This window comes from Mustela lutreola, chromosome 6, assembly GCF_030435805.1.
Source record: "Mustela lutreola isolate mMusLut2 chromosome 6, mMusLut2.pri, whole genome shotgun sequence".
In the NCBI taxonomy this organism is placed as follows: Eukaryota; Metazoa; Chordata; class Mammalia; order Carnivora; family Mustelidae; genus Mustela; species Mustela lutreola.
In genome coordinates this window covers 11693230-11711466 of record NC_081295.1, presented here as the reverse complement: position 1 = coordinate 11711466, position 18237 = coordinate 11693230, and the positions used below count along the sequence as shown (strand labels likewise).

General features: G+C 42.3%; 1 protein-coding gene across 1 annotated transcript in view; it reads right to left on the bottom strand.

Moving 5' to 3' along the window:
* NOX3 (NADPH oxidase 3) overlaps window positions 1-18237 on the bottom strand; it is a 61706-nt gene that overhangs the window by 33474 nt on the left and 9995 nt on the right. The window contains exons 5-9 of the mRNA XM_059179262.1: window positions 14579-14724; window positions 11864-12045; window positions 8439-8568; window positions 3250-3342; window positions 1022-1275 (exon numbers count right to left, since the gene is read on the bottom strand). Coding sequence (XP_059035245.1) covers window positions 1022-1275; window positions 3250-3342; window positions 8439-8568; window positions 11864-12045; window positions 14579-14724 — 805 coding nt within the window. The remainder of the gene's footprint in view (window positions 1-1021; window positions 1276-3249; window positions 3343-8438; window positions 8569-11863; window positions 12046-14578; window positions 14725-18237) is intronic.

Below are 18237 nucleotides of genomic sequence, written 5' to 3'. Positions count from 1 at the left end.
CCTCAAAATGTGACTTGCTTTGGAAATAGGGGTGTTAAGATGAGCTCATACAGGGGGCAGGCGGGCCCTTAATCCAACAGGACTCAGATTTCCAAGAAGAGGCCACAGAGACACAGACATGAGAGGGGAGAATATCATGGGATGACAAGGATAGTCACTGCTGCAAGCGCAAGCCAACGAAGGCCACGGATTGCTGGCAAACCCCCCGGAATGGCAAGCGCCCCCCATAGAGGATGCAGATGGAGCACAGCCCGGTGGTCCTTTAGATCCAGCCCCAGAGCTCCAGAACTGGGTAAGAATACATTTCTGCTGTTGCTGGCCACCCAGTTTGTTACCACAGCCTTAGGAAATGAATATGGATGTCATGCGTGCTTCTCCACCCTTCCCAGACCAACCCTGCGCACATCGACCTTGCAGCGACATTAAATCCTCTGCCTGCAGGTTGATGCTGATGGCATTCGGCCTCTCAAAGTTCTAGAGAAAGGAGGCAGCGTTTTGCCATCTCTATTTCTGGCGCCTAATGAGGGGTCACTGGTGCTTGTGGCACACATACAAGTAGCACCGACAGACTGAATGGTGCAACCTCCTTGACCATCTGGTCATTTTATCACTCTGCGAGCTTCAGTCTGTCATTGTTCAGCTCTTTCTCCAGCCTCACTCTGCCTGTAAAGACTCCTCCTCAGGAAGACCAAAATAACAAACGTAAAGACCTCAGACTGTAACAGCAAAAAGTTCACAGGGCTGTCTTAGTCATCGCGGGCTGCATATAATTAGCCAAGTGTTGTTTTGGAACTGAGAAAGCACAATGCTCCTTCTTCCTGGATCGCTGTCTGCCTTGGTCGAACATTCTAATTTTTTTTTTTTTAAAGAAGTATACTTGCTTCTACTGGAAATCCACTAAATTATGCTCTTTATATAGGTCCTTAAATTAAAAAAAAATATTAAAATGTGCCATCTAGAATAAAGATATTGCCTTGTTATACTATTCTAAGTTATATGTAAAAAAGAAACAGACTCCTACCTTGGCAGGCTCCAGAGCTCCTTCGAGGCCTGTCCCTCTGCCCCGAAGGCCTGACATAAAGCTTCTGTCCAGTCTCCTGCTACCCGGATGTGGACACTGAAGAAGTTCTCCTGAGGAGCGGAGGTGAGGGTGAAGGGGTGCCATTCCAGCCGGGATATGGTTGGGCACTGGATCAGGATGTACTGTCCTGGCGCCATTTTAAAGTTACGCTTTTTCATGTGAAGTTCCAGAACTCCAGACGGGTGGCTCACCACCTAAATCAGAGCACGACAGTCGTTTTCTCTTTTTTCTCAGGTGAAGGGAGAAGACAATGGCTTTTGTTCCACCAGAGGTTTTTAAATTTTAGAATCCGCTTTTTTGAGGTATCCTTTACATCTGCGTTTTTCTATTTCCTTCCAGGGATCTTTGCCATGCCTTTTATATAGGGCTTGGCAACTCCAGCAAGCGTGAAGCTTATCTCCTTCAGAGTGCCATCCCAAATTTGGGTAGCTGCACCTAGGTGCCACGTGCTGTCTGACACGTGACTTTATGTCTCCAAGGGCCAAGCTCTTGCTAGTTCCGTTAGCCAGGATCAAGACAGTAGGATCCAGCATATCAGATCCTGCACTTGATGATGCTTACAGTTATTAAAAGACCCTCCGAGCTGTCTCCGTGGTTTTAAAACGTAGGCCCTATTTGGTACTGTTTTCAACGATCTGTGTCTTTTCTCAATCTCTGGTTGATTAACCCTGTTGTTGTCTCATTCTAAATGGAAAACTATCTCCAGATTCACTGTGAAATATTTCATCTTGTTTTTTTTTTTTTTTTTTAAAGATTTTATTTATTCATTTGACAGACAGAGATCACAAGTAGGCAGAGAGGCAGGCAGAGAGAGAGGAGGAAGCAGGCTTCCTGCTGAGCAGAGAGCCCGATGCGGGGCTCGATCCCAGGACCCTGAGATCATGACCTGAGCCGAAGGCAGAGGCTTTAACCCACTGAGGCACCCAGGCGCCCCCCATCTTGTTTTGTTTTTAGTCAGGTCTCATCCCCTGTCCTGCTCAGGCTCTGAGTTTGAGGTGTAGGAAGCAGCAGGCAGACTCTCATCGCTAAAGAGACTTGCCACGTGCTGCTTATTGGAAGGAAAGAACTGACTTCCATCTTGTTTCCTGAAAAGAAATCTCTCTAGGCTCCGATGTCTTCTTTTGTGGCTGGAGGCGAAAGGGAGCAAAAGCAAATATCTAGATCCTGTGACAGTATTTTTCCATTCGGAAGAGAATCTCACAGCATTTTAATCATTAGTTCTGTTTCCCATCTCCCTACTGATATTTGTTCTGATTCTGCTGTTAAATTGTCTCCCTAGTAACCGCTCTAGTGGGTTTCCAGAAGTTTTACTGTCTGGCTTTTGACGTAGCCTGATATCCTTTGGTGCTTAACTTAAAAGCAGCAACACGGAAACAGCTTAAAACAGAAACATGAAGCAATTTCTGTGCATCTGCTTTCATGAAGACAGTTAAGGAGATAGAGGATTCTGTTCATATTGTATTAGCAATATAGGTTTGGTTAGCGGACCATTTCTTCTTGGACATTTAACACACTGGGGGCACGGTCTTTGGTAGTTTTCAGGGTCTTACACATCTTTTCCTGGTCTAGCTACTCATGCCTTCCTCCAGCATGTGGTAAAATTAGAGAGCTGTTGGGGGGAGGGGCAAACTGGAAAACACTCCCTGGGGCTCTCACTCACTAGGATCCCCCCAACCTTCGCTCTCCCTCTCTCTCTGAACCGGAGGACAACTGTTCTCTGTCCTCTGCTCAGTAGCTCCGAGGGGATGTGTGTGCCTTTGAAAATGTCTGTCTATTCCTTGTGTGTGTGCAAAATCACCATCTTTACGTGTCGAAGGAAGTGATTGTACTAGAAGTGACCACGGACGATGTAAAGTTGACTCCGTCACCCCCGCCCATCCTCCCCAACCCCCAGTGAGAAACTGAAATAAAAAGCCGAACGGACGATTCCTGGGTGGCTCCGTAACCTTTATCAGAATTCCGTGTCTCAGCCCAGAGCCCTGATCTCTGCCTTCAGTAAAATTAGTCACACTAAAAGATGCGTGGGATACAAGCAATCATTAGAACAGAAGATGGGCCTCTAAATTACAGACAGTTCTGCAATAAAAATGGCAAATTAAAAACTTGGGCTAATAAAAAATTTTCATCTACACTCAGGCTTTTATTCAGACATAAAGCTACACGCATACCTTGGTAATGACAACTTCTTGTTGAAACCGCCACAATCTCATCATTCTTTCACACGCATATAGGACCACAGGGCCTAAAACCCATTTCCAAGCCTGTAGAGAACAGCAGAGAGAGAGAGAGAGGAAAAGGAAATGAAAATAGAAACCAAATATTTTCAATTTGAACCAAATCAATACATAACGTGATGGGATTCAGACATTTTCCTTTAACTTTGGGCCAGTTATCAACAATAAAGATATCTCCTTGTATTAAATACTATAACATTCAATTATTCCTTGAAGCCTACAAGCTTATTTAAGAGATTAAACTCTTCTGTATTGGTTTTTATGCTTACTTGATCAATGATGCCTTTATGTAATTAGAAATAATTGAATTTGCAAAGAAATAGGAAAGCAGATTGATGTTTATGTTACATATGATAGGGTCATAAATGCTCCCAACTCAGCCAAAGTCAAAGGCTTACAGAGCTACATTCCTGAGCCAAAATAGGACATGGAAAATTAAATAAAAACATTTTCAATAGTAGTTTTTTGGGCCAACAATGTGTCAGAATTCTTCCTGAAAAAGCACCCACACTCACACGCCCATACCTACATACACACACACATACACACTCACACGTGTATGCATATCCAATGTTATCAGGAATAATACATAAAGGCAGTGTCTCAGAACTTTAAATGTAGAATCAGAACAAAATCCTCCACAGTCTTCTGGATGATTGTGACAACGGACATTTCCATTCTTAGTAAATCCTTTCCTATGCTAAGCTTCTATGAGACTAATCTGAATCACTGATGGTCAGTTTGCCAGCAGGTAGTCTTGTGTTAGTGTTGTGCACAGATGTAAGGTGTCCTCTCCCCTGGAAGGGAGGGACTGTGAACTTCTGATGTTTGAAGACTTATACTAGGTCTGATACCAAGCGACCCTAAAAGGCACACCGTATTCTCTTGGTTTCAGGAAGAGGACTCTGAGGTGAAGCAATATCAAACAGATTGTCCAGGTCCCACAGGTGCACCCGAAAAACATGACCCCGGAGGGGTCTGACTGCCTGGCCTGTGCACTTATCACGTAATCGTGCTTCTTTCTGTCCCGTGGGCTGACATTGCTGCTGAGCCTTGTTTTGCAAAACATTAGAGACTCAGTAATTCATTGAATTTTAGGATGTTAAGAGTTCTCTGAAATCTCACCTAATTCTTCATTTAAAGACGAAAAAACCCCTGATTTTGTGGGAACAGGTGGCGTAGTGTAGGGAGACAGAACTCGATCCCAGGGAGCCGGGACTGGAACTCAAGCCTTTCATAATTTCCCCAAATTCTCTGTTTGGGATTCTAAGTGCACACAATCTTCCTACTAAAACACTACCTTCCGAGCAGGAAGGCTGTCTCATCCTTTTGAATTCATGTTCCCTAAACCCTTTCTAGCTGATGCACCATTTTTTTATGCTAGTGAGTCTTACCCATTCTCTTGTTGTGTCTGTTCTGGGGACGGGTGACAAGCCCTTCAGTGTTATTTTTGCTTCTGTTACCTCGTTTGTGTATTTCTCTTCTGTTTACTGCTGGGTCTGTGTGCATGGCACCTCTGCTCACCTACATCAAGCCTCCTTGCTTTTTCCCTGGGGGTCTCTTATTGGCCTGATAAAGGCTCGATTTATGCAGGCAACACAAAGCAATTTGACCCACTTATTCTTTTCTGCCTCAGTGGGGCTCAGCGACGTGTTCAGAATAGCAGAGAGAATGAAGCCTTTTGTCCACCTATGCGGTGGGTGAGCCGGTATGATGAGCAGAGGATGGGAGAAGTTGGCAAGGGGTAGACACGAAGGATGGGGTTAGACCAAGGGAGTGAATCCTTCAGTCTCTTATGCTTGAATGGACCACAAAGTGTTTTGAGAATTGCTTTGGATATTTACAGAAAGGATAGCAAGAATGCAGTTCTTTCTATGTGAGCTTAGAGAGATATTTGCAAAAACACTCACATAGTATCTATGTGCTTTTGTAAGTAATCTTTCATGCCCATTGTAGAAAGTTTTAGACATCACACACTTCATTTTGAGGGTGTCAAATCTGTCACGGTCTTGGATTCTTCCATGTTGATAAAGATGGGATGGATTGGGTCACCTGGGTGGCTCAGTGGGTTAAAGCCTCTGCCTTCGGCTCAGGTCATGATCGCAGGGGCCTGGGATCAAGCCCTGCATCGGGCTCTCTGCTCAGCGGGGAGCCTGCTTCCCTTCCTCTCTCTCTGCCTCCTTCTCTGCCTACTTGTGATCTCTGTCTGATAAATAAATAAATAAATAAAAGCTTAAAAAAAAAAAAAAAAGATGGGATGGATTAGTTTTCTTTGTGTGGTTAGTCAGGAAGGAAAATGTAAGCTAGGAGTCCTCAGTTCTGTGTCTGCTCTAGTATATAAATTGTTCCGGGAGGAGAAAGCACAGTTTGGGTATACCGTGATACTCCTGGAGCCTCTGGGAGTTAGGGAGTGAGGGCCAGAGGTGGCCAGAGGTGAGCATTAGGTTATCCTGCACACGACTGGGATAGGAAGCGTGAGCAAAGACAGAAGGAGGCCAGGGCGCAGAGCAGGAGGTGCCTGAACTGTCTCAGAAGACGTGGTTTGGGTCTTGGGAGTGACCATACCTCCACCTATGACTTGTGGAAAATCTTGGGCCTTTTAATGTTCAAATTTTCTGCTTTGTAAAATGAGAGAGTTGGAGAAAATTATTGGTTGGGTTTCCTCCGGGCTTTTACACGTTTTAGCTTTAGTCACAGAGATAAATACAGTGTCAGGGGTGTGTTCCCATGGAGAGCTGCAGAGAGCGGACAGAGTGAGGGGCGGAAGAAGCCCGGAGTTTCAGACTGAATGCCGAACAGAGGACAGATGAGAGTTCGTGGCCATAGAAGCTCTGGTTTCTTGATGTGGTTTTCCTGGGAATGCCTTTTGTGACCGCAGGGAAGACACGAAAACTTGGGCCACAGACTCTCCACCTGTTATGTAAAGTGGCGGAGCTATTTAGCATCGAAGTTTCTTTTATGCTCAAACATGCTATGGCTTCTTCGCTTTAGTTTTTCTTCTCCAAAAATACTCAAAGAGTCACGGTACCGTGAATATTTTACAATGGAAATAAAGTTCCATTGATTTAAAAGCTGCCATAATGAAACTTGTTTCTTCCACTTTCACTCCTGGTTTTTCATTCCTACCAGAAAATAAGAACACGCTGGCTCTGATTTTATTTTACATTTATAAACAGCCTCTTTTTCTAGACAATAAGATTTCCAGGGGAAAGACTCATGTCTGTGGATCCTGCGTCTACCGCAACTGCAAGCACATGACAGCCGTTTAGAAAAAGTTTGCTACGCTGACGTTCACTCGGTTAAAGCTTCCTCCTCTACTGTTGACATCATGCCCCGATAAGTTAAAAAGCTTTAACCTTATTATTATTATTATTATTATTATTTTTATTGTCACTTGTTGATGTAATTAAATAAAATAAGGCGCTTCTTTAGTTAAGGAAGACCAGGCTTCTTTTGAGAACACGTTCCAAGAAGAGCTCTCAACTCTGGAGCCTCATATGTGTCTGTGGGTCAGAGACAGAAGGGGGTTAAGGGAACAACTGGTTCCCTTGATCAGTGCGGTATCTCCGCGGTGATGTACAAAAAGCATTCTCCTTCCTAACATGGACGGTAGTGCACCACTGAAGGTGGATTGATAAATGTTCTATCGAGGAAAGTACTGTGAGAAGTCAGTTAGGAGAGGCAAAGAGGAAGAGACGGGGAGATGTGATGCAGCGGAGCGCAGGAGCCCTTCCTTGTCCTTGGGATGCCTTCTGGATTCAGTGTCTATAAGACATCAGAGAGAATATTGTACATTCAGCCAAGCAGTAATTACACAGCCCACACATGCTTTGCATCAGGATCCATTAAAAATAATGAGAAAGAGTGACAACATGAGTTTGGGTATGCAAGGAGGTGTAGCAGGGGAGAGTTAACAGAGAGATGAGTAAGTTCCCCCCTTTTAATAATAATTAATGTCAGCATCCGCTGCGGAGCGGGATCTGGTCTGTATTCATTAGGTGTGGGAGAGTATTGATTTTTTTTTTTTTTTTTTTTTTTTTTTTTTTTTTTTGTGGAGACGAGGTAGCTGAAGATTTTAGAGAGGCATTCGTGTTCCTCATTAATATGCAGGCTGGGTCGTGGCTACCAATAGTTGAGTTTAAGACAGAGACAATCTATACTGACCATTAAAAGAACCACAGTCTAATGGGCACATCTATTCCAGTTCTCTCGGTTTTAAACATTCCTCCTAGCAGTTTTCACTTTTAAAATCCAGTGCTTAATTTAATATATTCGAGGATTTTAGAAAAAGTCCATCCTTTGAGTCCTCGTAAGCTGATGACTTCATTTCCTGAATCCCCTGCCATTTACATACTGTTATTCCATTTTTAATGACACATATTTTGGGAACACTGTGTCCTTCTAGTTTTAATCTGGAAGCTGCATTGATTCACTTTTATGCATCACCCAGTTGCCCCACGGCTTGCATTGTTCGAAGAATCCCGAGGAGACCGAATAGGGTCATTACTTCTATTTACCTATGCTACCGGAAATCTTACTTTTGAGAACTTGTGGATGCTACCGTCCACTCTAATGAATTAGGTCTCCTTTTGTCTACCATCATTATTTCAGTCATGGGAGCTTAATGAGAACAGGAAATAAATGCATTTAATATCCCCATTTGTTTGATCCCCAAAGTTGTCGGAAGCAAGAAGGCAAGCTCAATAAAGAGGGCAGGCTTCTCCTCATTTGGTTGTTGCTTAACATCCATCGGAGAAGTGGTGCTATTAATTTCCAGAACGGCGGAGGCAGTTCTGCAGGGGGATGGGGAGCTGACCTTGCAGAGCAGAGGATGGCAAGCCAGAGACGGGGTCGTTAGCAGTTTCGGTGCTGTGCCTTCTGCCATAACAGACATCCACAGTTAAATGCGAGTGCTGGAGCACATTTCAAAGTGGACAGAACGCTTTTGGCAGTGAACCTCTTTTAAAATGATCCATAACTAGATTTCTCCATTAGGACACTTAATAAAGAGTTGGCTTTGTCTAGTGGTGACATGGGCTGTTCTTTCTCTCAAGCAGATAAAGCTCTACTTCTTTTAACTATGGAGACAGCTATTTTTAAAAAGCTCTTGGGTTCACTCTTACCGAAGGCTCCTTGCCAGAAAATTGAGGCACGGGGCATGGGGCCACCTTCTGCCACTGAGCATAGTGATCTCTGCAGAAGGTGACGTTGTGCTGCAGTTGACTCTCAGGAGTCTGGCCTCGAACAATCCGACTTGCCATTAAAACAAAACAAAACAAAACAAAATCTTGAATATTTAAAATTGATTTTGTGCAGTCTGGTGATACCACAGATATATATTCTACAATATATTCTACAGTGGGCTCTGGAATAACACTTCAAGGGTCTTGAAACTCAGGCTGTCACTCATTTCTCTCAGCATCTTTAAAAATAGGAATTTAAGAAGCTTCAAGTAACTTTGAAGATCCCAGAAAAGAAGTGCCCCTCTGCGGTATCCTGTGTTAAATTGAAAGTGTCTATATTAGAGAATTCATAATGAAGGGAAATTGTTTGAACACATCCTTTTGTAGACTGTTGAATTTAATTAGGTTACATCTCGTCCTGATTGCTGATTCGGGCTAATTGGCTAACTTTGTACTATTTGGGTCTTTTGCAGATTTATTTAACTTCTACCCTTTTTGGTTTGTTTCTGAGTACCTCGAAGTTTTCAAGTGAAGGAGTCAGAAGTGCCCTGAATAATGATGTTTTTTTCCCCAGTGACCACTAGCAGGCGTAGTGTTTGACAGGGTCAAAATAGGTCAGTGGGAAGTATGTCTTCAGGACTACATGATGAATTTGAGAGCAAAAAAGAAGACTACCTTCGTGAATGGAGCACTGGATCAAGAGTCCTGTAATCCTGCTATATTATATTTGCCACAAAGGCAGCACTGACTGACCTTTGACAAGTTGCTTTGGTACAAGTTCCTCGGTTTACCCATCGGTGCACCGGGCTGTGAAGCCTAAGAATTGAGGTCATGCAATCTGGGAGTTGCTCAGTTCTTAGGTGTTTATGAATAAAAACATTGACTTATATACTCACAGACTGAGAAACTTTAGCATCATCCAGTTTCATGACCTGTAACCTGTGAAGCAACATGTCCCCTTTTCCATCGCCAGGCACCGGAGGAGGGAGTGTCAATGACCCTGAGGACCTCAGACCTCAGCCTGGAGAACTGACAGTTTGGCCTTTGTCCCAGTCTGTGATGTGGAAGGCATCCAAAACACCCCTTTGAGTTAGATGAGTACAGCTATCTGTGAATCTCCCATGAGCAGTTGAAGCCCAGACATGGGAAAGGCAAATAATAGATAGGAACCAGACGAAAAGATTCCGTAAATTTTTAACACCATCATTCTCAAGCTCTAGATAACATTCTCTATATTATCTAAACTTTGGAACATTTCACAAATGCAGTATCTTTTTAAAAATTAAAAAAAAAGTTATGTCTTCATCTATGCTATCCCATAATAGAAAGATTAGTGGGCTTTAACACATTCCAATAATCCTCCTTTACTTGGCATTTTGTATAGAATTTGCAAATTACTTTTTGCTGTAAACAGTGGCTGTGGAATACTTCAAGCTGAGAAGATTAAATGAAGCCCTTATCCCAAAATAAGCCTTTCAACTAAGTTAAAATGACTAAAATATTTCATCTTATGAAATGCTATTTGGATATTAAAAAATATCTCCAGTGCAACACTGGCCCGTTGAAGTCCTCTTGTGTGAATGTGAGGAGGCAGGATCCGGGGCGACACGTGCATGATTTTTGCCACGAGGAGTTCTAGACCCAAGTGGACTATGAAGAGCCTCTCAAACGTGTTGTAAGGGTTAATGCCCCGGCATCAGCAGAAGAATTCACAGAGAAAGGGCGACTGGCCATCTTTGCGGTGGGGCACTTTGGGACCATCCACCCTGCTCCACAAAATAAAAAGAGTCAGGGTGCGGAATCAAGCATCAGGAGAGCCAACTGCCGATTTTAAAGACTAGAAAGCTGTTAGCCAGGCAGCTGCATACATAGGACCATTGACTGAGTAGGATTCTAAGGATGAACAGACGAATTGGTAGTTTTTCCCCAGGGTAACATGTACCCTGGGGGGAGGGGGCAGTGCTTCCTTCTACAGTGTCTGGGGGTCAGACCAGCTGGTGGATGGTGAGGAGCTCTTAGTCAGGCTTAGGCCATGGCAACAGAAGTGACCTTCATCAGAAGTGGAGGGCTGAGCTTGAGGGAGCAGTTAGCGACGGGTGGGAGTGTGTGGGGTGTAGGGGGTTGTGTGGGGTGTAGGGGGGTGGTGGAGGTGAATCACACAGAGTTTCCCTATGCACCCTCCCTGCCCCCGTCCATCCTGCCTTGAGCCCCACCATCACTGTGTCCTCTGTGCCTGGCCAGGTCCCAAGGTCTCTGTGGTCAGGCTCTTCCAAGTCAGGGCAGAAGCAGAGCCTCCTTCATGCTCAGCAGCCAAAAAGGTGGGAGAAAAATACACAAGAGGGGATGGGCTGGTGCACATTCCTGCAGGTGTAAGGAATGCTTCCCCAGACAGCCAGTGAAGAGCTGTTCTGCAGGGCTTGTCACCAGAAAATGTTGGGTTGTCTGAAGACTGGTGCCATACGTCTGACTCTGGCATTTACTCGTCCTGGTACCTGGAGGCATTCACTTAATCCCCGGACCTGCTTCCTCCTTACAAAATAGGGCTTACTTCACCCTCTTTATGGGACAGGACAGTTGTTGGGATCAAATAGATCATGCACATGAATGTGCTCTGAAAATTGTGAAATGGAAAAAAAAGCATCAGTTTATGAAATAATTAATGTGGGACAAAGTAGTGAACAGGCATCAATTGTTTTTTTTGGTCCAGAGTCATTTTGAGACTATTTGAAGGACTAAAACATTGTATTTCAGCTGCTACTCTAGCTTCTTGATGGAGAGATTAATAGCACCATGCAAGTGTTGAATACCGGAATGGCATTGTATGAGATGTTCAGGCAAGAAGGAATCCTGGAAGTCAGATGGGGAAACTCAGGTCTATAAAATTAAAAGGACTTGCACATGGTCACCCTGATGACTAGTGGTAGAGCCTTGGTCTGACTGCCATCTGGCACACTGTTCCCTCCCCCATACCGGTTTTCCCAGGAGGTGGTTTTGGTGAAGCAGAAATGACATCTGGGTGTCCGAAATACATATCCTGACTAACGTAATTTGGATTGCAAAAATACGTTCTGAATGAAAAACAGATCTATTGTTCTCCAGCATTCATTAAAATTTCTGCATCTTATAAACATGTCAAGACTTCCCAACAGAGTTAGCAAGAAAAATAAAGATATTACTTCATCATCTATGTTGCTTATTTTCAGTTACTAAAAAAAAGGTGTTTGCCCTAGTGGATGCTCTTTTCCATACCTGCTGTGTGTTCTTTAGTCCTTGCCAGTCATATTCCTCCATCCAAAGGGCTTTCTAAGATGATTTTGAGGTTCACAGATGTAAAATCTTATACTCTGAGCACACTATGGACTTACCCGGCCCCATGGAATGCCAGACTGATAAAGAAGATGATGAACACATGGTGTGTGTACCAGAACAACTCGTAGGAGACCTGTCGGATGAACTCGGTGGAAGAGGTCATGATCAAGATCAAAGCCAGAGAGAGGACCAGGCCAGTAACACCCGCGATGGTGGTTAGCGATTCGGTGATGGTGTTCTAAAAGAAACAAGCACCATGACATTGACATCTTTGTTCTACCTTTCCATTTTAGGGTCATTATTTGAGAGTCCATGCAGGGGGTAATTCAAGGTGTTCTTATCAGGAGCATATTAGCCTCAAAAAGGGGTCCCCATATGACGCAAGAGGGGAGCTTCCTTGTCCTATCCTTTGCCCTGCTTGATGGCACACATTTGCTTTGCTCCAATTTCCTCAAACGCAATTGAATCCTTTACATGTTTTCCATCTGTATAAATCAACCTTCCTGTCAAAGATATTACGTTGAATTGAAATGAAGACAATATATGAAAATGCATCTTAAGATAAAATACTGTAAAATAAATCCAAGTCTCAAGTTTTGAATCTTTAAAATAAAAATGTGGCTTGCCATGCCTAATTGCATTTTAACATTAATAAACACTTTTTTTTGGAGAGATCCCTCAGGGGCATTCCTAATAAGGCAGCTGCGCATTCTGTTCCCCTGGTAGTTATTCCTTGCTCTTGCTTTTTAATTGGAAGGACCATGACTTGCATTTCTTTCATGCCACCTCAGGAGGCTTGGAATAAGGCTTTGTAAATCCTAGGTGATCAATAAAGATACAGCTATTCTTATCTGGTAGACACTGCCAAAAGACTGGCATTCTGACCTGTGAATGCAAGGGATGGTTAAAGAGCCTTTTAGAATATGAATCACAAAGCACTTTGTATTTACTGTGAGTTTTCCATACCCTTGCCAAGTCATTAGTATTCATACGTTGTGTTACTATCATTGAGACGACCAACCGTGAGCTCAATAAACTCACACTGTATCTTTTGTCAGTAAAATCTCATTAATTTGGGCTGCTTTGAGATCTCAAGGTAATTTGGGTAGGGACTTCTCCTGGTTTATTTCTTTTTTTCCTTCATAGAGCAAATAGTTGAAATAAAATGGAAAGGGGGATGTCTAAAACATTTAAAAGATTTTTTTTTTTTTTTGCAAGTGTACTCAGGCATTTTAGAAATCCATTTATATCATAGGCTATGCTAATTTCAAATCATCCTTCTTTGCTTATTAAGGCAAATCCCCACTTCCCTTTTCTTGCAACATATTTTTGTAGACTGGTTTGCGCAGCCGTGTACCCTCTATAGTAATCCCACTACGTCTCTTTAAAAATACTCCATAATGCACACTTGGTGTTATGGGTACTTTCTCCAAATGTACCAATTTGTATTATTGATCTTTCTCCAAATACCCTAAAGTAGAGGGTTTCTTGAACTTAATTAACGCTTACATAGTATATTACTTCTAAAATTTTGAGAAAACTATATGGGGAGTAACTTAATTATCTTGTTAAATTGCTTTCAAAGTCCTTCTAATAAATATTATTCACTCTATCATCTTTTCAAAATACGGAGGTTTATTCTTGGTTGCCTGTAACAATGAGCTTCAGTGCGGAAAAGCGTTCGCCCCAGAACACTTAGTGGGGAAAAGTGTTCACCCGAGTAGGTGCCAACATAAATACTGTGGCTCAAACGAGGGACCTCAAGGCCTTCCCACAGGCTTACGGCACCTGTGTTTTTGACTTATAACTTTGAAACTTGGGCTTCTGATTGTTGTCTGCTAAGAAAATGTAGCTCTCCTTGATTAATGGCCTGATATTGGAAATCATCTTAGGATAATTAGGGACATGCCGTGGAAGAATTTTCCCCCAGAGACTGAATTTTCCTTCTTCAAAAAAGGCTGCACAGGCAAAACGGTCATGAAAGAGATATTTCCACAGCTGGAGTGCATTGTCTTGGATTCTTCTTGAACAATACTGATTTTTTTAAGCCTGTTCAACACGCTGTATGCCTATTCCAGTGGGGTGATTTGTGACCCGATATTTCGATCAACCAGGACAAAAGGGGTAAGCGTGGAGGAAAGGAGAGGAGTATCTTTATCTCCACAGGTGGATTTCTGGAGCTACATTTTTGGTTTTGTTTCCCACATGTGCTGCCACTCCATGCACACAAATAATTAGCATGAATGATGTCACTAGCCATGCAGGCCTGATTAGGAAATTAGCTACTCTGCCCAGTATCTGATTTGGCAGATTGGCCAGCCTCATGTGTGTTTCATACTGTATGGGAGAAGAGATCCAAAAACAATTTATGAGTTGAAGATGAAGACATCCAGTTTTTAATCCCTGGATGTAAATGGCACGTCATGCTCTTTATGATTCCAACACCACCACCCACAAAAATGTATCTAATCACGAGCGGCTTTCAAATTTAAAATATCAGGGTTTTAACAGGTTATTGCATTTTCTGTTTAGGTGTATTTATTATGTTTTTCTATAAACTAATTAAGTGGTATCAGTTTTTCTTCTTGCTCATAACCTCTTAGCAACATTTATGAAGAAAATAGCTTTTTAAAAAAATGGTGAAATTGATTTGGCAGAAACTCCTCTCCAGCTCTTTTATTAATAGCTTTTGAAACACAGTGTTCCTGATAACGCCACGGGAAAAGGAAGGACTTTTCAGATGAGAAACTGGGTAGCATGCAAGGACTCACTGTGTGGAAGGTCCGGATGGGGTTCAGGTAGCTCTCATTTGGGGCGTCGCCAAGTTTGGAAAGAGCGGCCGGAAGTCCCTCTGCTTGAGCTGACTGGCTCCAGTGGTAACGCTGTAGGTTGCACAAATGGGCGACGATGTGGATGGCTACGGTTGAGGAGGGGAGATCAGACACGGTCCATACGGATCTCTTCCTTTGTGGCTACTCAGAAATGCAATGCCTCTATGGTCAAGTTTCTCTGTTCTGGTTTGTGTAATCTCCAAAGAGTGATTTATTTGTGCATCTTTCCCAGTGTCTTGAATAGGGTGGATTGAATTGTTCTAAAGGTATGCCACATCCATTTTAATTATAGGAAGAAATAAAGTAAATCTCAATTCCCCATAATTTAATTATAAACATATGCTCATTCTGTAAGTGGAAGAGGTATTAGGATATCACAACGTAATTTTATATATATGTATATATATATATATATGTTCCATTATATATAAAATTCCATATTATATATAGAACACATTCTGTTTTATACATATGTCTATGGATTCCATATTTCATCTCTTATGTAATATATTTTCCGAGCAATCACAGAGCATTATTCTAGAGTACTGTGTATCATATCCACGGACATCTGTGTCTATGACAGATAGGATAGATACCAGGGAAGAGTTTTTGTTCTCTTTCAGACATTAGATTTTCTTTTCTTCCTTTATATATTTCAGTGTATATGTATATTCACTCCTACACATACACATATACACACTATCTTTGCATGTGTTATTCCTAGAGGATTGAAATAAGTTAGTATTTATAGAACTAATCCTCTCGGTATATTCTTAAGAAGAAAACTCAGCTTTCTAATTCTGAGAATTGGTGATGTCTAAATTCTAAATGAAGAGAACTTGCTCAGGAACACAGCATAATTTAGCCTGAGGAGTCTGTGCCCAATGCCACTCTTTTCTGTCTTGTAAAATCTGTGGGGAAGCTAGCAGTCACAACATCCAGACAAGGACCTCCTCCTGATGCTTTTCCTGCAAATGAAAACTCTATTGGGTGACCCGTTGATACCAGCCATTGGGATCAGATTCAAGTGTGAAATGAGAATTCATTACCCAGGGTGTAGATAACTTCCCAGTTGATACTTCCCCCCGCCCCACCATGAAAAGCAGCAGTGGCTGCTAATTTCATATAGCCACTACACATTGTAGGCAAATTCTGGAATCCTCCATGGCTGTACATTGTGGGTTGAGGTGTGGGGAGTGGAGGAAAAAGGAACAGCAGAGACTTCTGAGAATACTGGTGGCATTTTGGTCCCCGTGGTCCTAAGAGCAGATGTATTTAGAAATACCATCTGCTATTTAGCTTTACTCTCTGTCCCCTGATTTTCTTTGATCAGAGCCATTCCCTTTTATGACCTGCAAAGTTGTTTTCGTGCTTTAAGACCCAACTCAAAAGTTGTTTTCTATCAAGTATCTTTCAATTTCACCGCACCAATGATGCCAATGATACAGCAATGATTTAATTATAACACTTCCTAGACACTCCTGTTATGAGTATTTATTTACATCTATCTTGTCCAATGGACTCTCGTGCCTCAAGACTTACTCATCTTGGAACCTTAACACTTGGCACACTGCTTACTACCAGTATGTACTGAATAAGATTTTGCTGAGTGATAATGAATTTACAGGAAGGGAGAAAGGGTCACCTAATTGTTTGTAGCTGCAACATTACTGGAGTACTGTTTTCCCTGCTAATACTTTTTCTTTTTTTTTTCACGTTTTCTTGCAGGCTTAAAGTTGGAAATCACTTCAAATATGCCTTTAGTTGAAGTTCAGCTAAGAAGGCAGAGCACGGTGGTATTTCTGAGTCCATGATGTTGACTGTCTCCTTATGGGTATGGTGTGAGCAGCACCAAAAGGTCATTGTACTTCTTCTTATGTTCCCTTTGTCAGTTAATGTGGTGGTGTCTATGCAGGACTGCCTTGTGTCGTCTCAGGGTCCACAAAGCTAGAAACATTTGTCTAGTAGTCATCTCTCCCTATATGCTATATATGAAATGAAAACTATGTGGTGAATTGAAGGCAAACATCTTCAGCCGTATTCCTAATTACTGTTTTCTGACAATCAGCATATATACATATTTTTAAACAGGTCTTATTTCTCATAGCTAACAGATACTACTATACTCCAAACACCGTTATAGATGTTTTGGGCATATTATCTCCCTTAATACTCAGGTATTAGCCTTACTACCATTCGACAGACCAGGATTCAAAAAGTTATGGCACTTGTAGTTCATTAAAGGCAAAAGTGGGATAAAGCCTGTTTGCCTGAATCCAGAGCCCCATTTTTTACCTTTAAGTTGTATTGTTTCTTTTCACTTTAATAAATGTTAGACTTTATTGAAAACCAGTTTCTCCTGCGGCTTAGGTAAAACTCTTTGAATGGCTCAATTGGTGTCTTTAGAGTCAAACAGCTCCTAAGACCGATCGTAACCGTTGGAGTCTTCTCTGCAGGTGGGTGGAATCTCTCCTTTTACTCTCTGCCCCTTTACCCTCATCCGTCTGCCTGTGGCCGTCCTCGGTTCTCCTCCATGGACTAGAGCACAGGAGCCAGAGTGGAGCTGTTCCCATTTTACAGTAGCGGATACTGAGTTTCAAGCCAAACCAAGATTCCATAATCTGTGACATCCAGAAAGGAAGGACAGGCCGGATTCTGGGTCTTTTGTATTCTGCGTTCCATAGCATTCTCCTCCTGGGTAAGGAGTTGTTGATCACAATCTATTTCCTATTAGATTGATTTCCACCTGAGAATTTGACACTGTTAAACTAGATTTAAGTACATTTATTGAATGAGCAAAGATATTGAACTATTTATTTATTCTTATTGCCGGGTCTCCTATAACAGAGCTGAGGAAGCTAATGAAGTAGTATAAGAAAACCCAGGATAATTTTTAGGAGGTAGCTCCTGAGGGAATCTGTTGAGAACTACTCTTCCCAGCTTTTTTTTCATTACTTTAAAATTCATGTCTGAACTATTCCTTTGCTCCAACAGCCTCCATTTTGTTTTCTTTTTTACAGGTAATAAGATAACAAGTAGAATATCTTGTTTCATTCATCTTGGGAATTCTCAGAAGGAAAACTACTTGTGCCCATTTGGTTTGTCTAAACATTTTATTTCCTCTGACGTTGGATCCTAATTTTATTGTGATCTTGGTTTCGAATGAACGGTACCCCACCCACGAACTCCATGGCTGCTGGGACTTGGTAGATGCCCAGGGAGATACTGATTTTGCTATTTTTCAGACATTATATGTTCCATTCTTCCCTTTACACACTTCCGTTATTTTATTTTATTATTTTTAAAGATTCATTTATTTGAGAGAGAGGCAGAAGGAGAGAGCTAACTTCCTGCTGAGCGGAGAGCCGGACATGGGGCTCGATCTCATGACCCCTGAAATCATGACCTGAGTCAAGAACGAGAGCCAGGAGCTCAACCGACTGAGCCACCCAGGTGCCCCGCTTCAGTAATTTTGATAGGAATAGCCACGCTATCTACGCTGACAGTGCCTGTTTCTCCAAGCATGTGATCCAATGGTGATAGGGTTGGACTTTCTTCTCTCTCACTCATCAGAACCCTATTCTGTTACTAGAGTTGTT